Source organism: Anomalospiza imberbis, chromosome 3, assembly GCF_031753505.1.
Source record: "Anomalospiza imberbis isolate Cuckoo-Finch-1a 21T00152 chromosome 3, ASM3175350v1, whole genome shotgun sequence".
Lineage (NCBI taxonomy): Eukaryota > Metazoa > Chordata > Aves > Passeriformes > Viduidae > Anomalospiza > Anomalospiza imberbis.
Window position 1 is genome coordinate 97,840,429 of NC_089683.1, and position 21,754 is coordinate 97,862,182.

General features: G+C 47.8%; 3 protein-coding genes across 3 annotated transcripts in view; 2 read left to right on the plus strand and 1 right to left on the minus strand.

Moving 5' to 3' along the window:
- The window catches only part of STUM (stum, mechanosensory transduction mediator homolog), a 287,384-nt gene that overhangs the window by 11,665 nt on the left and 253,965 nt on the right, over window positions 1-21,754 (plus strand). The window lies entirely within an intron of this gene.
- Window positions 546-5,947, plus strand: LOC137471526 (left-right determination factor 2-like). The gene is made up of 4 exons (XM_068185934.1): window positions 546-2,350; window positions 3,221-3,467; window positions 4,227-4,466; window positions 4,773-5,947. The coding sequence occupies exons 1-4, from the start codon at window positions 2,086-2,088 to the stop codon at window positions 5,110-5,112; spliced, it is 1,092 nt and encodes a 363-aa protein (XP_068042035.1). The 5' UTR covers window positions 546-2,085; the 3' UTR covers window positions 5,113-5,947.
- SDE2 (SDE2 telomere maintenance homolog) lies at window positions 12,448-18,409 on the minus strand. Its single transcript, XM_068185933.1, has 7 exons — window positions 18,258-18,409; window positions 17,254-17,371; window positions 16,609-16,720; window positions 15,912-16,081; window positions 15,158-15,269; window positions 14,166-14,562; window positions 12,448-12,736 (listed from the first exon to the last, which is right to left on the minus strand). Exons 1-7 carry the CDS (start codon window positions 18,381-18,383, stop codon window positions 12,518-12,520), a joined length of 1,254 nt encoding a protein of 417 aa, XP_068042034.1. The 5' UTR covers window positions 18,384-18,409; the 3' UTR covers window positions 12,448-12,517.

Here is a 21,754-nt window from a genome sequence, read left to right on the forward strand (position 1 = left end):
AAATAATTATGGGATCATGTCTTCTGCCATAAGAGAGAGACCATTACAAATCTATGGACTGCAGTTTTATCCAGGTGACCATATAAACTTAACAAATTCCCTGCTGGAACTGAGCTGGCCAACATTTAGAGAGCCCACGTGCAGAAAGCTTTGTCAGCCATCTGAACATTGCTCAGGTGGTTTCCAAGTCTCTGACGCAGCCCATTGTGTGACCAGCTCTTTTGCCCCGGCCTCAGGGAATCAGTAATGTGCCATTTGGCTGGAGAGACAGTCCTGAGGAAAGAGCTGGGTGTATGGAACTTTCCTAAAGGGATGAGGGGTCACAAAGACTTCAGGAAAAAACCTTCCCTTTTATTCGCAAAAGCAGGAGTGTTTGACATGAGCTGAACTTGAAGCCGACAAATGAAGTGGATATTTTTCATTGCTGTTTGTGTCTTGGGAATGGATGTATTTTGAAGTAATATACAAATGCATGTCTAAAATTCATCTCCTAAGAAAGATGCTACACTAAGGGCAGGATTAAAGAATGCACTGCCTTGGGCTGTTACTTTGTAGTCTGTTCCATTTTAGTCTTAAAACTCAATTTAGCTAAATAAGGTGCCCTTTTAACATCTAGCAGAGGCTTTATCATGCTTAAGAAGACAAGTTTCTTAACAGGTTGTAAAGACAAAGTGAGCAGTAACAGAAGTGTTGAGTGGGGCTCTTTCAGACGGCTTTATTGCCTTCCCCTGAGTACAAAACAGGCTGCCTCCCTCAGCTGACACTTGTTTTAATGAGGGATGAACCACAACGGGGTGATTTTGTACAAGTTCATTACATAGCATCCTCCAGCCAGACTGTCCTCAGGGCACACCATTCAGCTTGGGCATTGGGTGAAACTGGACCAATTTTAAATCATTTACAGAGGCATATAAAATCCAAAGGGCCTTTGATGCTGAAGACATTTGTATGTAGGCTCAGGTATGTGGCTGCTGGAGAGGATGAGACTCTGCCCCAAGTGCTCCTTCATGCTTTTATCAATCACATTTTATTTCTTCAATTCAGTTCTCCTGGGATTGGTGCCAAAAATAGATTTCCACATCTTACACCAGCAAAAGCCAGGGAAGAAAAGGGTGTAAGTTTCCAGTTTAAATGTTACAAGGTAAACATCCAGCCTCCTCACCCCAGCCTTCAGATCAGCTTCACTCTCCAGAGCCAGTGCTCTATTGTGGCTGTTAACAGCATTCAAAATACTGATATTCTTCATCCATGCTGGGGTATAGTGCAGTAGTTTCTCATGTTCACTGGAAAGTGATCTGCCTTTACATAAAGCCCTCTTCTTCTAAGCATGAGTATTATGAAACCCACAGGAATCCATAAAGAGTGATGGGACGTTTTTCTAAAATGTCACACCCGTACATCTTCCACCCTCTGTGATTCAGAAGCAGAGTAAAAGCCTGTAAATCATTCAACTGCTGTGACTCACTGCCCTGATTCATACACTTGATACAAATATTCAGAGATCAAAGTGGAACCTAGCCCCCCCCCACCCCAAAGATTTAAATGATTTTTCAATGCTTGCCATAAAAATGGACTTCCAGCTAAAGATAAAGCTTCTCCTGATTGTTATTGGCAAGTTCTCTGCAGTAAAGATTGCTGCTGTCTTTAGGAATCATATGGTGTAGTACATAAAGCAATGTATTCTGCAGTTGTGCTTCCTCCCTAGAAGGCTGAACAGGGGACACTGATTGCTCAGGGGGCTTCTGGGCAAATATTTACAGGGAATTAAAAAAGAAAAAAGGAAATTTCTTCCCTGTGATGGAATCTAGGAGCCCCCTAAACCTTCTTGTATTAACTTTGCAGTGGATGAAGGTGTTAAACTGGCATGTCTCTACCAACAGGGGAGTGATCCTTTTAAGTCCTTTGCTTCATCCCCACTTGTGAAATTTGTTGTGCCAGTGGGACGAGGCTGGCTATAAAACCCCAGCACCGGGGACCTCCATCCAGCTCGGGCAGCCTGCCAGCACATCTCTGGCGAGAGCAGCCCCAGGGAGATCCCCCCCTTCATCTCTGCCGGGCCGGGAACTGCTTCTCTGCCGGAGGAGGATGGACCTGAGGTGTGCCTGGATGTTCTGCGTGCTCTGCCTCATCCTCACGGTCCAAGCGTTTACCCAGGAACGGTTCAAGGAGGTGGTGCTGAAGCAGCTGGGGCTGTCCGAGGTCCCTAAACTTCATACGAGAGACTTGGTGGACCTGGTTATCCCAGACCACGTCAAGAACAAGTACATGTCCATGCTGAAGCGCCAGAGGGTGAAGCGCCGAGCTCTGCCGAGCCTGGCTGGCATCCTCAGGGGGATCCCGGGACACACAGGTAACGTTTCTGCTGCTGGCAGCATCCCGAGCATCCTGCTGCCGCCAGCGGGATCTGCCAGGGCTCTCCGGGCCGGCCGCAGGATGGGCAGAGGCAAACCCCCGAGGGGAAAGGGGAATGAGGATCGGGTTTGGCTCCAGAGCTCAGCTGGGCAGAGGAGGTGCTTGCAACAGCACCGTAGAGATTAACAAGCACCCTTTGCACCGGGAGAGGGAGTCCCGCAGCCCTTCCAAAGGACAAGATGCTGCTGGAGCTTGATAGAAGCCTTGGTACTCTGGGCAGGTGGGGGGGAAAAAAAAGTGCCGGGCATGTAGGTTTTGGACGAAATCTACAGCAAGCCCTCTAGTAGGAATCACACCCATTGGAGGATGTTTCACTCTCGCTCATCTCTTTTTTGTTTAAGCTTGGTTTTTTTGGAAAAAATTACCAAGGAGGAAAATAGCCATACAGATACAATAGTGGCTGTACAAGGGCATTTCGAGCTTATTATGCTTTCAAATGACATACACAACACCCTGGGCAGCAAAAAAAACCACTTTTCCATTCCAAGTGGAGCAGTTTCCTGCTTTCATGCCCAGCACTGGCACAGAGGTGCACACCTTTTGAGGTCTGCTCAATTTGGGGTCATATTATGCCAGAGATTTAGTTCTTCCTAAAGGCTACAGAGGCTCAGACATAGGAGAATAGTTAGGGCATTTGCAAGACATTGCTTCAAGTATGCATTAGAAAAGGTGTGTTTAGTCTCTGCCACAAGGGCTCCACTGGGAGCATGGAATGAGTGTGTTGTGATGATAATTGTGCATGAAATGTGGTAGCTTTTCTCAGCAGGGTGGCAGTGACAGGCCATCCTTTTTGTCCCCAACTGCACAGGTATGACAGGGGAAGTCCTTTACTCAGACACAACCACACGCCAGAAGCTGATGTTTGACATGGAGGGCAGAATACCTAAAAACAGCGAAGTCACAATGGCTGAACTGAAACTCTTCAAAAAGCCTCTGGACAGAACAAACCTGCCTGCCAAGCAGTCTCACAGGCCTGTCTCCAACGCCAGAGTCAGCGTGTACTGGGTGCAGCAGCAACACGATGGTACCAACAGGACATCCCTGATAGATTCCAGGTAAGAAAGGGGCCTCTGCTGGAGTTCCAGAGTTTGGGTCCTCTGGGGTGCATTTGGGTATCATGTGGTTGTGCCTCAGCTCAGTCTGATGGGGTTTACATCTGTACAACCTCATGTGGCCTCTAAACACAGAATGAGCTTTTAAGAGCGGATATTATGCTGAGATGCCAATATATGATGATCCTTTGAAATAATCTATGAAATTATGCCATGTACTGCTACATCTTCCTCTCTAAAATCCCCCACCTGGTTCAATTCTCTGTCACTAGTTCAAGTGGGTTACTGGCTGCTGGTATTCTTTCCACTGGTCATTTCATTAGGTGATTAAAACAAGTAAATTATGCAAAAAGCTTCTGATTCTGTAATGGTGAGCTCTGTGGAAGTTTTGCGCCTCTTGAATGCTGAACTAGACTAGACTAGAAACTTATGGCCCTAATGCAGCTCAGACAGGAGCAGGTGAGAGCCTGGTGTTTACCAAGCTGTCATCACCAGCACTGAGGCTGCACGTGATCCTGCACCACCTAATTTTTTGTATGAGCATCTAGAGAAGGTTTTTTTCTGGCCCTTCAGGGTCTGTTAGATCGGCATGCTTCTTTTTGAGGTGGCAATTAACAGTGGGTGCTTGCCCAGAGCAAAAATGATCATGTAATCAAGGCATGTGACAATCTACAGGAAGTAAATTATTCTGCCGCAGTAACAGCGCTGCAAGCCAGGGACTTATCTGATAGGCTTTTCTAATGCCAAGCCCTTGTCATGCAGGCTGATTGCTATTCGTGAGTCGGGCTGGAAGAGCTTTGATGTGACCCAGGCCGTGCATTACTGGCTTCGAAACAAGAGGCGGGAGCCGATGTTCCTGGAGGTGTGGATCGAAGGAGAAAGGCTGGGCAGCTATGCCTCTGAAATGGCCAAAGCTGTGCACTTCACCTCGCAGGACCCCAAGGATAAAGCCCTCGGCAAGCCTGAGCTGGTGCTTTACACTCTCAACTTGGATGACTACGGGTATGTATGAAACCTAAATCTGTAGTGTCTCTGGTGTAATTTTGTCCCTGAATTATTGGGGGGACAAACCCAGGGTAGGCAGCCCTTACCAGCTTTTACCAGCTGTGAATGGAGTAGTTAGAAAGCTACTGCTGAATCTCACCTCTCCTCTTCCTATATCTGTTGTCCGAATATTCAAACAAACCCTGAGCAGGGCCCAGGTTTCATGTCTCAGAGCCCACCTGTGCTATTAGCAGCAGGGATGATTCCTTCCACTTCCCAGTTTCCAGTTATAGCACCCATTCCTGTTTCTCCCTTGGTGTCCAGGAGCCCTGGGGACTGCAGGGAGGAGGCGGTGATGGCGAAATCCACCTGCTGCCGGCAGAAGCACTACATCAGCTTCCGCGAGCTGCCGTGGGCGCAGCACTGGATCCTGGAGCCGGCGGGGTTCCAGGCGTACCGCTGCTCCGGGAGCTGCCTGCAGCCGCCCCGCGCCCTGCGCCGCCTCGGCTCCGGGCAGCGCTCCTGCGCCGTGGCGGCGAGCTCCGCGCTGCCCATCATCTACCTCGTCAAGAGGGGCAACCACACCGAGATTGAGGCGGCCGAGTTCCCCAACATGATCGTGGAGAGGTGCAGCTGCGTCACGGACGGCGTGGCGCTGGTGTGACGAGTGGGTGGCCTGGGGTGTCATCCATTCCCTGCAGCCCTGCCAAGAGCCACACGGGCCCTGAGCCCCGGGGCCAGGGATGAAGGTCCTGGGGGGTTCCTGCCTGCAAGGTCCAGCAGCACCGGGGCCCTGCTGCCCTGCAGATAGAGTGCACTTGGGGGCACTGTCCGTGTAGATGGGCCCAGAGGAGTGCGCATTTCACATATGTGAGGGGTACCTTAGGAACCTAGTGCTTCTTGGGGCCTCCTTGATGGCAGCTGAATTTCACTGAATTTATTTCATCCCCCACCCTGGAGTACTGCAAACAGCTCCAGGCAAAAGAAGAGTGCCCATCACCAGGTGAAGAACAAATTCATGGGCTCAGCTTTTCATTCTTAGGCTGCTGGGTTTGGTCCTTGTCTGCCCAAGCCGTGTTTATGGTGAGCTGGAGAGCAGAAGCACTTACATGTATAAAACTGCACACACACACATGCACACATGTACAGAGTGTATGAATAAATGTGTGTATTCTCTACATACTGGATAGCTACATATTGATTACTTACATATATATACGTACATAAAATATTTCCTAGAGCTCAAAGGAGCATATTTATGTGCATATGTACTGCATGTACATATACATATCTACATGTACATAAAATATTATCTGAAACTCAGAGACTTATATTTTTGGCCCCTAAACCATGGGCTTAACACAGTTTGAGGCAGAATTTAGAGTCCTGGAATCAACAGGAACATTAGGACTTAGGTTTGCTTAACAGGTTGTTTTTCTGATTCTGTATTACAGTTATTTCAATTTAGGGATATTTTTCAAGTTGTGTGTGCTTTCAAAATCAAGGAAAAAATAAAATACAAGTATTGAAGTAGTCATGTGTTTCCTTGTATTTATTCTTAGATCTAAAAGTGGAGAGAAAAAGGGCTGTCATGCTTCTGTGAGTATCCAGTGCCTGGCTCCTATAAACATACTCGCAGCAACAGCTCTTCTCAGCTACCTGTGTGATCTTATTTGCTCCCCCAGGGGCTGGGCTGAATCAGCAGGCAGAGCAGAGCCTACACTGCCAGGGCTTCATCCTGAACTGCTGCGGAGTTTAAGCCAACACTTTCTTAAAGAGAAAACCTAGAATCTTACCTGCCAGCAGGAGGTGACACTCTCCTCGTGAGCCACAGCGGTGACAACCTGCAGGGGTCAGCCGGAGCTGTACTGCAGGAAGGGATGAGCTGCCTCCCATCCCCTTCCTGCCCAGGTGAAGCATTTTGACCCTGACCCTTCCTGACATCTGACCAACACATACTCTGGAGAAACGCTACGATCATGTGGTTTAATCCCTCTGTGAATTGTTCTGAGCTGCTGGCCACGGTGTCACCCATGCTAATGATTTCCACCTTCGTGTCAGACTTCTCAGTTCATAACCCACTGAGATGGCAGTGGCTCTGAGGATGAAGCATTTGCTGCTGACCATCTCTGTTGGACGGTGGCGTGTGGTCCCTGAGGCTCTGGTTGAACCTGCTGCTGGTGCAAGGACTCTGAAATGTGTTTGTCTGGCTAGACAGGGTGACCATGGATGAGGGGAAAAGAGACCTGTTTGACTCTGCAGTGGCTATGTGTTTTCCACCAGGAAGCCGTGAGTGTTCCTACTGCTCTGCAGGACCCCAGGTCTGAGGTCACCCAGGTATCTCTGCCATCACCTCATGGGTAGGCTGGCACCTCTGACTTGTGTAAACATCTGCGGCAAAAGAGCTTTAAGGGGAGGAAAAAAGGCAAAAGCACAGACTCACCATTCACCAGCGCTGGGCTACAGCACCCTGGGTTGCTGGAGTCAGAACTGGATGAGCCGGCATGATCTCTGGCATTCCCTTCTCATGACTGTGTAGTATCTACCTTAATGGCACTGGCATTCAGCCCCAGGTCCTCTCCAGCCAGCTCGGGGCAGGGCATAGCCTGAAGGCCAGGAGCTCAGCTATCACCACGAGGAACAAAGCCGATGATCCAGCCACACACTGAGCCGGGGGAAGAAACTGAGCTGGTTGCTGCCTGAGAATGAAGAGCATTAACCCTGGCTTCCCTCCAGCCTCCAGCACTTGGACTTCAGGCATCATACATCCTCCATCCCAGGGGAAATTCTGTGCAGTGCACTTTGGGGCAGGCTGATGAGGGAAATGGGGACCAGAGCATCACAGGAGCCGCGGGGTGGACGAGGCTCCTCCCTCCACCAGGATCCTGTGCTGTGTCCGGCGCCCCTTGCGCCCCTCGCTTTGCGTCCGGCTGCCTTTGCTCGGGTGTCCTGCGGACAGGAGGTACACAGAAGCGAGTGCTGGGTCTGTGAGCATGTGTGTGACACCTGGAGGGCGGGGAGGGGGAGGCGGTGGCCAAGGAGACCTGGTGTTACTGTGCGGAGAACTGCAGGTATTGCAGGGTGCAAATCTCTGAATGATAAAGCTTTGCCTGCCCTGCTGCCTGCATGGACACCTGGATTTATCGCTAGGGCAGCTGCACAGATGTCAGAGCATCTCTGCTGGGACTGGTTTTGAACCTACATTTGGATTGAAGCTCCCACTTTTGGGGAGACAGGACACTACTCCTCTAAACTCCAGCTGGCTTTGCAATGAAAATGTTGCAGACTTGGAGGCTGGGCTGGTATGGAGAAGGCTCCAGAGACTTCTACACTGCAAACTCCTGGGCAGAAGGCTGTGGATGAAATACTGCCACACCTGAGGCTTTTTCAGACATCAGCCCATGCTACAGGTAATTGTCTCCCAGCCTGTCATCTTCAATCCAAGCTGCATTTGCTGAGACACCTTCTGTGTGCTACTTGCATGGGTACAACTTGTAATGCACACAAAGGCTGCCAAGCTGTCATGTTCTCCTTTCCGTCTGAGCAGCACCACAGTCTCTGAGGAAAGGCAGAACATCTCACATACCTGGCAGCAGTGTGCTTCAGCACTGTCATTGATGCTGTGCTGTAATACAATAAAAAGGAAGAGCAGTGCAGGGGTGTAATGAACCCCATATAGCCAGAAATGACTTTAAAAAATGGAAAGGTTGTTTAAGGCAAAGCCAGCATGAAACCGTCAGGCATGCTCCTGCACTGCTGAAAGCCCAGAGCAAGCAGGTGCTGCCCAAGGAGCAGGAGGTGTGTGTGCTCTTCATATGGAGGACTTCAAGAGCACTGTTAGTCCCACACTCCAGGTTAGGTTCTTGTGTGAATGTTCGCGTGGCAGCTATATCTTATCAGAAGCACAAGCTTATTGTGAGTGCCAGCTCTGGTTGGCCCTCATGGCAGTACTCACAGAGTGACCTTTAAGGGCCTGCAGTGGTTGATGAAGCTGGACATGGGGTCTGGAGCTGGTCCTATCAGTCTCAGGAAAGTTTTCCTTAAGAGACGCTTGGCCATGCCAGCAGCACTTTCTCTCTCCATTATCTCTACCCGTTATCTCCATTCTAAGAGAGAGAACAAAAGTTTCAAGTCACATTAAATGATGCTGCTAGCTGGACTACATTACCCTGTGTGATCTTTCCATGATTTCATTTAAACCAAGGCTGCTTTCCCATTTTCTTTTAAAATCTGTGAGAAGTTGCAGCTTTTCCTAGCTGGTGAGGCCTTATTTCCTCTCCCTCTCTTGTTTTTTCTCTTTTGCACTTCACAGACTCCTACTAAGGGTGTCTGACACTTTGCCTTTCAGGGCAGCCTTCTAATTGCCTGTGTAAGCGGAAAGTCGGATGCCCAATCCACATCCTAGCAAAGGTGATAATCAGGGAGCTCCTCTGGCTTTGGCTGGCAACAGCTGGAGTCTGGGAAAGGGGAACCGAGGGCAAACAGGGGTGGGGAGGTGATGGGAGTGGCAGGGAGTATGACAGAGATCCTGCAGGACTTTGATGTTTTTAGAGGACTTGGGCTCCTCTGTCCACTCATGGAGCAGGTGCAGGAGAGCAGTATGAACATCAGCACATTTCAGAATAAAACAGAATGAAGAGCTCATCATGACTGCTGCCTATGGCCCGTGCTCTGGACATGCTCAGGCACTCCAGAGCTGCTGGGGTGGCTTGGTTTCCTGTGGTAAAACCAGCAGGTGCAGAATGGCCAAGAAAGACTTTTTAACCATGGCAGGAGATAATAGGTTATCTGGAGATGCTGGGCACTGTAAAGTTGTGTAAACGACCCACAGCCCTCAGTATTCTATTTTTGATAATTGTTAAATCAGGGTGGGTTTTTGTTTGTTTGTTTGGGGTCTTTTTCCAAGCTGTTCATTAATTTTGTTTTAAAGCTTATCCTAAAGTTTATTTATGTGTTTTCTGTTTACATTTTCCCCTCTGATTTCAGTTATGAAAAATCTGCCTCTTTGGAAGCCTGGGATGCCTGCATCCCCTTTGAAGGTCTGTTTTCTGTTTGCTGATAATGAATGCAATCAGTTCACAATCATTACTTCCCAGGTGACTGCCAACTTCCAGCCCAGTGATCAGTAGCCCTGTCACCCTTGGGAGGTGCCAGGTAGTTACTGGGTGCTGGGTACAGCATCACACTGCCCATAAGGTGCCATCTATAACCACCAGACCTCAGAGAATTGTTTAGGTTGGAAAAACCTTCAAGATCATTGAGTCCAACCACTAACCCAGCACTGCCAAGCCCACGATGGCCCACAGGATTGAATCACCTCCCTAGGCAGCCTGCTTGTGTTTTCACTGAGGTGTGTAATGTTTCCAGCAGATGTTTCACAAGCTGGATGGCTCCTTATAAACACTCCTTTCCATACAGCCCAGACAGGTCTTTCAAGACCTCCTTGCTCCTTTCTGCACTGCAAGTTTTGTGCAAATTCCTGATTCCTTGTGCCAGGTTAGAGGCACCCAGTGAAGGCAGCAGGGAGAAGCAGGACAGGCAGCTCCTGCATTCAGGCCACCGGGACACTTTCCAAGCATGCACAGCTGCTGGCTCTAAACCCGGACTAACTACCCTGGATTAGCCCAGCCTCCAGCAGAGCTGGAAAGCCGTGGTGCCTGTCCAGCCCCTCCTCTACAGCTGGGTGAGGTCAGAGTTGTCACCTCCTCCCTTTCAGCTGTCATTAGGCATGTAAATCTGCAAAGCCACCCTAATTGCTCCGCTATAACCAAAGTCAAACCAGCTGAGGTGGCAGTGCTAACAGGGATGCGGGCATTACCATTTCCAAAAAGATGTCTTGGAGAAAGCTTTAGGATTTAAAAATAGCACCTTCCTGAGAACAGGCATCGCTACAAACCAACCTTTCAAATGGCAACATTCTTCAAAAAGCAAAATGTTGGGTAAGAATGAGTTGCGGGGGGATCAGAGGGATTGATTGTGACTGTTTCAGGAACAGGCAGAATGGTGCAAAGGTGACCCGATGTCCCTGCTCCTCAGCAGCACCCGCGGGCCTCGGGTCAGGTGCCGTGTGCGGAGAGACGAGGCTTTGCCAGCGCTGCTGGAAGTGGACCCATCCTCCGCGTCAGTCCAGTGCCACCTACAGCAGCCAGAGCAGAAGCTGCAGCACCCGGCAAACCAACGGAAGCAATTCCAGCACGCTCCAGCAAAAGGCGTGCTCAGGTCAGTGAGTGGCCTTCGAGGAACTTGTTCATTAGCACCGTGCAGGTGAGGACAACAGAACGGAGCCTTTTGGTTGAAGGCTGGCAGCTGCTGTTGTGTCTGCTGGTGGTGATATTTCTAAGCCTCCAGCAGTTCCTTCCATCTATGACCTGTCCTGTTCCCTGCTGTTTTGTGTATTATATGTACTCATCTTTCTTTCCAGGGAAGAGATGGATCCATATGAAGAGAGAAAGAGCACTCCTTCAGGTTTGTGCCAGTGTTTTCACTCATTACTTTTTTCAGTCAGTAACTCCAAAATGCCACTGAAGCACAAGGCAGTGCTTAGGTGTTTGAAATAAATGCATTTAAAATGACACTTCAGAAGTGTGACTTCTGTAAGTCGCACCACTTGCTTTTTGGGGAAGCAATTCTGTAGGAGAATGAACCTTTTCTCCAGCAAGATATTCACAGTTTTGGTGCATTTACAACCAGAAACATCTTAGAAATCTAAAGCTACATAAATAGTCAGGGAAAGACAGACACAGGCTGCAAACTGCATTATCCTCTGGCCCTGGACTAGAAAGATCACATGTTTTGATGCCATTCTCTCCTACAGAAATAGCCCATATAACACTGGAACTGGGTTTATATATATTTTTTTTTCCCAACTGTTGACTTTTCTGGTTCTGATTTTTGTCCAAATTCTTAAAAAGCTTCAAGCACTTCACCTACTTGTTTCTCTTCCGTTGAAGGATCAGTCCAAGTCCTGTTGTTACCCAGCTGTTTTCGAAAGGATACCCTTTGAGCATGTGAAAGTCGTGAATTGCCAGTGAGCACCTCTCTTGCTCTCCAGACATAATAACGCTCTAGGCTAATCCTTGATGTGGGAAGATCCTAGAGCAAGTGCTTGTTCTTTTTTAACTCAGCAGGAGCTAAACAATTCCCAAATAAACTTGCCAAATGTGGAGATGGTTCAAGGTACAGCTGTTTCCCTCTAAGATAGATGTAGGGCATTTCTTTTAATTCTGGCACTACTGAAGATGCAGCTGGTCAAGAGTGTTTGGTGCTACTGGTGGTTTAAAATATCCCAGTCCTTCTTCACCAACCAGTGTTTTTATGTAATCCTGCTTCTGTTGTGCCAGCACAAATTTGTTAGAGCCACATCAGGGAACTGATTTGGTTTAACAAGGAACCCACAACACTAAAGGCAAGTAGGTGACACACAGGGCAGGCTTGGAAGTGGCTGCATCAGTACAACTGAAATAGGAGAGCAACCGCAGTGAGGGGAAATAACTTGGGTAGGAGTTGTTGCCAGAACACACCACTACCATGGTCAATTCACTTTTGTCCCATACTCCCCTTCCCATACTGGAGAGGAGCTTGAGTGTGCTCAAAGAGCTGAAGGCTCTCTTGTCCCACACACTGTCACTGCCTTTTAGAGAGCTGGTGACATCAAGGGTTTGCCACTCAGGCAGGGCTGCCAGTTCTAACATCTCCACCCAACAGATTTACACCAGCAAAACTTCAACAAGCTAAGGTGACCTCCCAAGCACCCTGCATCCCAGTTTCCTAATGAAACATTCAGTAAACACACCCATTTCCTTTCCACACAGAGTCCACTCGTCCTGTCACAACCTCCATGAGATGTGATTTGCAGAGCTCCAGTGCTTCTCTTCTCCCTCCAATACACTGTGGAACAGATCCCCAAGCACTGTGTCTATGATGATATCCTTCCCACCTGTCCATCCTTTCCATAACTCCTTGGGATGCTAACAAAGCTTGTGGATGTGAGTTCAGAAGCTGAAAGGATACCAAGAGCTTTTATTTAGTGACATCAAATACACATGCAAAAAAGGTAAATATTCCCAAATCTAACCAGAGGTTTTCCCTTTAGGGGGCTTTGCAAATAGGGATGGCTTAATCTGATCTCTAGACAGACCTCTCACTGAAAAAAGCCTCGCTGCTCTTTCCTTCAAAGTGCCTCCACATTTCAGTCCCAAAGACATCAATCCCATCTTCAGCTTCTCTAAACCTAGGGCTTCCAGTTCAGCAGCAGAGTTGAATGCCAGCAGGTCTATTGGTTCTACCTCCTGAAAAGAGAAAAACATTTGAGAAAAACATTCAAGAAAAACGGGAGTTCAAGAAGCACTTGGACAATGTTCTCAGGCACGTGGTGTGATTCTTGGGGCTGTCCTGTGCAGGGCCAGGACCTGGACTTTGACTCTTGTGGGTCCCTTAGACCTCAGAAGATTCTATGATTATCCCAGGAAGTTCAATACTCCCAAGAAAATGGAATGAAAAATATCAGTTTACCACCTTGTCCAGCAGTTCAGTAGCTTAACCTCAGCTTCTAGAGGTATAGCAAAGCTGACAGCCCCGTTTTAGCCTGATGCAGAATATAACCAGTATACCTCCAGCAGGAGCAGGAAGGAGGATAAAAGTTATTTCTAATGCAGTTATGCTGTAATTAAAGAAACTGATTTTAAAGCATCTCTTTTTAGTAAGATTCACCCCCAAAACAAGTTGTGAAGTTCACATCTCATCCTGCCACTAAAAATATGGATTAAAATTTCATCTTCAAAGGAAATTGGTATATTTGCAAATTGAATGAAGGTAGAAAGGACCCCTACATATAGTCTGGTCCAATCCAGGGCCTTGTCTACAAAAACCCATGGAATAGACAGGATAATTCAAATGCTGGAATTTACTAACACACTATAAAGGACACAAAATCTAAGCCCATTTTGTTCAATATTTAAATGAACATACTGGTCTTATAGTCTGTACCTAAGAGACTTCAGAGCAAGGAATAACAGCAGTGGGAATGAAAGAACTCCCCTTAGGCACTCAGCAAAAACAATTCCTGCCAGCAGAATCAGAACCTTTGTCCTGCTAAGCATACAAAAACCCAAATGGTTGCCTCATTATTCTCACCCTACTTCTAAAAAAAAAGTATTCATCAAGGGCTACTATAAAAATATTTCCACCTGCAATAACAATCTGCCACAGCATTGGTGGAGTTTCCTGTTCTAGGAATAGAAAGTCTCGCAAATACTGAGCAGAAGGTAAACAGTGAAGAATGGTAAACATCCTGTTTAAAACTTGCCAGCTCTAATAGTACAGTAGATGACAAAGTTCTAATTGATCAGATTACATCCTTGGTCTTGTCCCCACTGAACTGTAATGAACTTTCACACATGAGAGTTCAGTTGTTGCCAGTGGCAGACTTTCCACCCAAGGTGAAAAAAGGCAGAAGATCCCAGTAACTCCCTAGCCTGAAAAAAAGGGCTACACTTTGGTTTATTGCTAGAGTAAGCCCAGATTCATTACTCCCACAAATCTTTAACAGTAATATTATGCAAGGACCCATAAAGCACAAGTATTGGCACCTTTTGCTACTAAGTATCAGTTGGGCTTTCATCAATCCAGTGGGAAAAGCTACACTGCTGGAGCTTGTTTGCTTCTTCAGCTCTAAAAGCAGCTGAAGACACACCACATTTTGTACTGCTCCATACTTACTGTGCTCTGTGACTGGTTTGCTTCCTGTGCCTTAGCAGGAACGTTTTCTTGCTCTTCTTTCCGAGCTTGAGTCACTCCATTCTTTCCTTGGATGTCTTCCTTTAGGGGCTCTGTCATTTTGCTGTTTTCCTCAGACAGAATTTCAGCCTGCCCACTCGTGCACACCTCTCCTTGCCGATCTCTTCCAGGACCTTCTGGCTGCTCCAGTGGTTTCTCACTTGTACTGGTAGATGGACTGTCCTCTTTTGAAGCCACAGAGCTGCTTGAACACTCATCAGAATTTCCAACACTTCCATTAGCACTGCTGCCTGATGGACAACTTCTGTCAGATGCACAAGGGGAGTCATCCTTACTGTCATCCTCACAGCCTGAGCCTGTGGCCTCATCCAATCTTGGCCTGGCACAGGGAATACGTTACAAATTAACATACATCTATCTTAACTTTTTCTCTTTTAAATCTTTTTTTATAATTGCTATATTTCTCTTTACAAAACCCATTTCAGAGAGATATAAGGAGCTACTCTAACAGCTATTTAGGTTAGTTTAGTTAATGGAAGAGCTGTCAATATTGAAAAGGAACCCAAAACAGGTATTACAGCATTCCCAATACAGAAATGACTGCCATCTTTGGCTTCTCTTCCATGTTACATTAGCTGAAAGATGCCAGGGGGAAAAAATAGTCTTTTTAAGTTCATTGTAAATATAATTAATTTATGAAGAAAAGGATAATAGGAAGTAGTAGAATATAATCATTTAGAAGGGGTGGGGGGAAAAGTTTCTAATTTTGCAAATGAAGCTTGTTCACTCCATCTGGAACAGAATTGTAGGAATGCAGAAATGTTTACTTTCAGTTCTTTGATTTACTCAGGTCAGTCTTCTTATTTCTATTTCAGGCTACATCTCAGACTAGACTCTGTGTACTTGTATGTATCTAACTTTTAATCCTTTTTAAGGCTTAAGGCTGGAGTATAAAAACATGGTATAACTCTTACCAAGGACATTTTCTTTTTTCAGACTTTGTTTCGCTCTTTCCAGGCTCACCTGGACGCTTCCGACTCTTGCCACTTTCTGATGACACTGCTTTGCTGGCAATAACCTGCAAGCCTTCAAGACAAATTTAAAAGCGGACTTCATCAGGACACAATTAATGTCTGTTGTAAATTCTACTTATCTTTCCACTTCTGATGCAATTCAAAACACTAATTGAAAGCATCAGTATTGGTGATACATACTCAAAGCTTGAACATAAACTGAGTAGTAGCAAAAGCTTTCCTACATGGATTTACTAAGGCACAGAGTCAATTAAAATTGGATTCCTGAGCTGAACTATCAGGTTCTTCATCCCATTGAGACTCAAGTCTCACTATCTAGCTGACAGCAATACAGGGATAAACAAAGTAACTACAGAGACCAGGAAATGAAACAAGGTATTCCGCAGTTGGAGCCAATGTCTAGTTTTTATGTACAACCCCTTTACAGTTTCACTGTGTAATTCTTACAGCTCAACTAGCAAAACCACCTTCACAGAATCTGGCTCTTATTACAAGGTGACTTAGCAAAGCAAGATGAAGCATCACTTGCATTATGTCATGCTGTTCAATGGAATTTAAATTTAAATTGAAGAAATTTACGCTGAAATTGAAGATTTCATTCAACCGAAAGAAACCAATTCTTTTTTAAATTTTCCTGCTGGAGCGAGGCTAGAGAGGCCATGCGCTCTGAGGAGAGGGTGCCAGGCTGCCGTACCGATGCGCAGGGACTCCTCCTGGCGCTCGGCCATCTCGCGGTACTGCCGCTCGTACTCGGGGTCGGTGAACGTGTGCCGCGGCTCCGCCAGCTTCCGCTGCAGCCTCTCCAGCCGCCGCTGCTCCTTCTCCGCCTCCCGCTCCGCCTGCTTCTTCACCCACTCAGCCATCCTGCACGCGACACAAGCACCGCGTCAGCGCTCACGGCCTTGGCTGCAACACCTGCTCCCTGCCCTGCACTTACAGAACGCTCCCACCGCCTGCTAGGGTGGGAGGCAATGGGAAATGACAACAGCACCCAGCGGAATTGCTGAGGAAACAGACAGAGACTCTGCTGCAGAGAAGAGAGTAGGGTTTACTTTGAAAGCCAGCAGTTAAGTTCACACATGCCCAAGACTGCGGTCTTGCAGCTTCAGAGAGAACTGTGAGAATTCCACACAAGCAATCCAAGAGGTGCAGAACAGTCTCTCAGACTCAGGCTGCAGTAAAAACACATCTATTTTTGCAACAATAGAATTACAGTCACGAAAGACCTGTTGGCTTCCAGTCCATCTGCACTTAAGATTTCACTTTTGCTCTTTTTAGTACTCAAAACACCATTTCATTGCTACAACAGGCTGTCATTTGACCTCTTTTGTTAACAGTGAGCTACAGGATCAGGTTATTTTACAATTTCAGCTTCTGAGAAGATGCCTTACGCTTTCTCGTGATTGACATCCCGCAGTCTCCTTCCACTGAGATCTCGACAAGCCTCTCTGTTTGTTGTCTTCTCAATCTGAGCACCAAGGGCTCGCAGCATCGACCCAAACCCTTCCAGAGGGAAAAAGTAATCAGGAATTAGCTAAACAGAAACATCTTGTCAATATCAGGAGTCCAGCTTAGGTTGAATTCTTCAGCTCTTTGGCTACTGAGATCTTGGTATTTATATGGGTTTTTTAAAAATAAGAGAAGATGAAGTCAATTAGGTCACATAGCACATGCAAATCACAGACTATTTGTACCTGAAATATTTGTCCTAAGTGACCACCGAATGAAACTTGGCAGCCTAAGATGACAGGTCCTTTTCAATACAATTTCAACTCGGAAGTCACTTTGGTGCATGCTACAGACTTCTACTAACAGAGATAAGCTGAAAAGTGACGTGAGGAACAAGTGGACTTCAGCTTCCCTGGTCAATCCTCAGCTTTGCACACTTTGGTTTTAGCTCACAGACTTTGTGTCAGTCATACACACAACAAGAGATCTGCCAATATCCGAGGACTCCTGTTATCAGTATAGACTATGGCATAATAAGTTTTTTAACCTAAGAATCCAATCACTAAGAAGCAGAATAAACAACAAACCTCCTTTTCCACCACAAAGTCTCGGCTCCAGGCTATAAACAACTCCACTCTGCAACTCATCTTCATCACTGACCAGTCGCCCATTACACTTCACATACAAGCTTTCTTCTGGAATGTTCTAAAAACACAGCAAAATTGAGTCAGATCATTGAGCCAGAGAAAATGGAACATTCTGACAAAGAAAATCATTAAGCAGTCATGTTTTCTTCCTTCCAGAGAGGAGCAAAAAAAAAATCAGACAATCTGAAAAGCATGAACATTCTCTAACGGTGCTTGTTTTAATTCCTGGTTACCAAAGGACTGAATACAGTCTAAATCAGCTTGCAAACATGAACGGGGAAAAACTGTACTATGGGAAAAATTCAGAAACAACCTGTAATGATCTGACCATAACCTTCATTCCCTGTCCTCCAGTGCCACTAGTGGGAAGGAGAGAGCCCGGGAAAGAGGGAGGGGAGGAGGGAAGGTGTTTTTAGGATTTCTTTTACCTCTCATAATCCTCCCGTGATTTTGACTGGTAATAAATTAAGTTCATTTCCCCAAGCCAAGTCTGTTTTGCCCGTGATGGTGACTGCTGAGAGGTCTCCCCGTACTTATCTCGACCTTTGACCCATTCTGTTACATTTTCTCTCCACTGTCCAGCTGAGAAGAGGAGGGAGAGAGCGGCTTTGGGATGCGCCTGGAGTCCTGTCAGGGTCAACCTATCACAACGTGTAGTTGTGTATATATATAAACACACACACACATATATATATATATAACGTAGATAAGAGGCTACAGGGCTCTCTTACAGCAAACCCTCCTGCTCAGCTAAGCGACAGTAACCAAAGCAAGGTGCGCACAGGTGGGCATCGCGACCGCCCTCCCGTGGGTGCCGCAGCGGCCTCCCGGCGGGCAGAGGCCGCGGGCGGCCTGCGCAGCGCCGCCGACACCGGAAGCGCAGCGCCTCCCGAGGCCGGAGGGCCCCACAGCCACCCCCGGCTCCCCGCTGTCCCGGCACTCACCAGCTCCCGGGCGCGGTCGCGGCGGAGGCAGAGCACGGAGCCGCCCCCGGGGGGCAGCGGCAGCGGCCGCGCCCGCGGCCCCAGCGGGTCCCGCACCCAGAGCGGGTCCGGCCCCGGCGCCGCCATCGCTCCGGCCCGCGCGGTCACGTGACGCGGGAGAGGGCGGGGCCGCTGCTAGATAGCCCCGCCCCCGCCCCGCCCGGCGCCTCTCGGCCCGTTTTTATCGCGTTTTATAGTTCGCGGTTCCTTATGTAAACGGTTCAAGGCGAATCCAAGGAGCCCCGCCGCTCCAATGCGCGGAATTCGTGCAGCCCGCCGGGTTGTGCAGCCTTTCCAGAGCTCGTCACGGGCGGAGCCGCGCGGAACGCGCGCCGTGGCGCCCGCTGGCGGCGGCAGCGGGAGAGCGGGAAGGGAGCGCTCGTGCCCCCTCAGGGACGAGGGCGCCGCGGCGGCACCGCCGAGCGCCGCAAGTGTAGGAAATGCAGCGCAGATGGGCAGCCCCGCGTTGTCCGGCCAAACACGGCGCGAATTTCACGCGAGGATTTGCAGGGCGATGGAACCCGTCTCTGTGGATTCATCGCCTTGTTTACTCCCACAAGCGGTTTCGGGAGATGGGAACAGGCCCAGAACTCTGGTATCTGCGGGCGATGTGCCTGGCTTGGGGTGATCCCAGACATGAGGGCAGACTGGGAGATAAATTCACAGGGATCTGCCCTGCAGAGAAGGACTGGGGGTTCACGTGTGTGGAAGGCTGAACAGGAGCCAGCAGTGCGTACTTCCAGTCCAGGAATCCCAACACACCTGGGGCTGCATCAGGACAGCTGGCAGGTCAAGGGAGGCCCCCTTCCCTCTCATGACATCCCACCTGGAGGGCTGTGCCCGGCCCATCCGCAGCACAAGAAAGGCAACCTGTTGGAGCAGGTCCAGAGGAGGGCCAGGAAGATGCTCAGTGGAGCTGGAGCACCTCAGCTACGAGGACGGGCTGAGACAGCTGGGGTAGTTCAGCCTGGAGAAGAGCAGGCTCTGGGGAGGCCTCCTTACACCCTTACAGTACTTAAAAGAGGCTTATAGAAAAGAGGCAGAGACGGATAGTGATGGGATAAGGGGGAATGGTTTTAAACTAACAAAGCAGAGATTTAGATTAGATGTCAGGAAGGTGTTCTTTACACTAAGGGTGGTGAGGCACTGGCACAGGCTGCCCAGAAAAGCTGTGGCTGCCCCAGCCCTGGAAGTGTTCATAGCCTGGTTGGATGGGGCTCTGAGCAACCTGATCTAGTGGGTGGTATCCCTGCCCATGGCAGGGGCTTGGAACAAGATGATCTTTAAGATCCCTTCCAACTCAAGCCTTTCTATGATTCAATTACGGGGTCACATATAATGTGTTTAAATCAGAGTGAAAGTTGATCTGGAGCGGCAGTCCACAATCATCTCTTCGTGACATGTGGTAACTACCTGTAAGCAGGAGACTGAGTAATTATTTAGGGAAAAAAATCCCACCTCTACCTGTTCAGGAAAGTATGTGTACAGAGGTATGATGGTGATCCAGGAAGTGCAATCGTTGTACTCTTTGGTGGTTTCAGATCTCCTCCATGTCTTCATCTTCAATATAACCATCCACATAGAGGATATTTGAATGTAGGTTGCTCCCAGATGTCTCTGGTGAGAATTGTTTCAAACGCTAGCAGAGATGAGGTTGGACTGCCCTGAGACCTGCAGTGTGATACACGTGTCACTTTATCTCCAAATAACAATGTTTCCTGCAGTGCCTTTTTGTTTAATAGCAGCATGGGCAAGGACTATTGCTCATGATGTCTTCTGCCCACTTCAGGTGTGTCCCCACCCGAGGTGGGAACTTCCCTGCCAGGGTGGCACCTGGCACCCTGAAAATCCCTGTTAGCAAGCGAGGTAGGCTCCTGTGCTGGAGCCTGCAGCTGAATTCAGCTCTTAAGCATGGTGCTGTTTCAGAAAGATGGGGGCTGTGTCTGAGCTGCTTGGCTGTTCCCAAAAGTTTGGCGATGTGGCTGTCCCACCCTTTCAGCCTGATGGAGAGCCGTGCTGCCTGGCCAGGCCTGTGCCAGCATGGATAAGTGGTTCTTCTGCCTGGCTGTCTTAAGCTGATGTGATAAAGAAGGAGGAAGCTGGGAAACAAAGAGGCAGAGAGATAACTTGAAGTGGAGACTTCAAAATGTAAACAAATGAGTAATAACTTAATTAAGGGGAGCTCCTGATGGGTTTGTCTTGGCCAACTCACAAATCAAACATCACCCACCATTTCCTACACTATAATTTTAGTTAAAATATTTTTGTAAAGAATTCTGACCCAGTCCAGACAATTCCTTACTGTCTTTATTTGCTACATCAAGTTGATATTTCTGAATTATGTGTCACATTGACACAGTGGAGCCATTCAAACCCTATGTGTCTGTAGCCTGCAAAAGCTGTGGTTATGTTTTGCTGGACCAGGCCCAAATTCAGTTGACATTGTATTTTAAGTCATGTGGTAGTGCTTGTTTCATGCCATATCTGTGGCATGCCACCTGATGTTAAATTCCACCAGATTTGCGGTATTTTTATTCATTTGTGTTGTCTGATAGAAATGTAATTGTTGAATGTGAGGCATGCATGTATACTTATGCAGATGGATAAGTATTTTCTTCTCATCTGTGGGATTTCACTTGCATTCCGAGGGCATGAATCATTTCCTCCTCTGAAACTCCTGTTCTTGGCATGGAGGGTGTGGAGCTTGTCAGTACAGGCCAAATAGGTGGAGTTGTCCAGGAAAGAGTTGGGCCTCAGAACTGCCCTGTGGATGCTCTGGATCAGTGTAATCCACAGGTTGTTTGAGCTGTGTCTTTTCTGAATGTTTCAGTCTACTCTTTTCTCTCTGGGATTTTGTATAATCTCAGTGAAAAGTGGACCTAAAAAGAGGCCCCTCTGCATCCTGAGAGATGTCCATCCATGACAGCAACCCGTCATTCCTAACTCTGACACCTGGATTCTGCCTGGAAGTTAGAGCTGTGATACCCTGAAAGCAGGAGAGCTGACAGCACTGGAGTCATGCTGACATAGATCTGGTCCTTTGCAGGTCCTACATCACCACCTTACAGGTGGTTTTGGGCTACTAATGCCATTCTCTGTCCAGTGCTGGGTCTGTGGATGGGTGACTGTGTCTATGAGACTTGTCCAGATCCTTGCACATAGCTAGACTACAAGCAAGAAGCATTTAACAAGCAGAGGAGTGGTTTTCTCCCAGCTCAGCCCTACAGCAGACCCTGCTCTCAGGATTTATGCAACACCATTTAGCTGGTTCATGTCAGTGAGCGAGTGTTCCTGTGTCTCTTGTTCTTGATTATGCTTCTATTCCTTGTACTCATCAAAAGTCTATTGCCTTGCTTCTCGCAGAAAAGTCTAAATAAGTCAGAAGGGCTGTTATTATAATTTCCCATTTGAAATGTATTTTATGAGAAGTGTTATTCTCTTGGTAATACAATGAACAC

What these genes read in the sequence shown, in the direction of transcription:
- LOC137471526 (XM_068185934.1), top strand. Translation starts at nt 2,086, where the DNA reads ATGGACCTGAGGTGTGCCTGGATGTTCTGCGTGCTCTGCCTCATCCTC. An exon ending in ACATCCCTGATAGATTCCAG is followed by an intron (nt 3,468 to 4,226) that starts GTAAGAAAGGGG and finishes CTTGTCATGCAG; the next exon opens with GCTGATTGCTATTCGTGAGT. An exon ending in CTCAACTTGGATGACTACGG is followed by an intron (nt 4,467 to 4,772) that starts GTATGTATGAAA and finishes CTTGGTGTCCAG; the next exon opens with GAGCCCTGGGGACTGCAGGG.
- SDE2 (XM_068185933.1), bottom strand. Translation starts at nt 18,383, where the DNA reads ATGGCGGCGCCGGGGCCGGACCCGCTCTGGGTGCGGGACCCGCTGGGG. An exon ending in GAAAAAAGAAAATGTCCTTG is followed by an intron (nt 14,563 to 15,157) that starts GTAAGAGTTATA and finishes TCCCTGTGCCAG; the next exon opens with GCCAAGATTGGATGAGGCCA. An exon ending in CAAACCAGTCACAGAGCACA is followed by an intron (nt 12,737 to 14,165) that starts GTAAGTATGGAG and finishes TTCTCTTTTCAG; the next exon opens with GAGGTAGAACCAATAGACCT.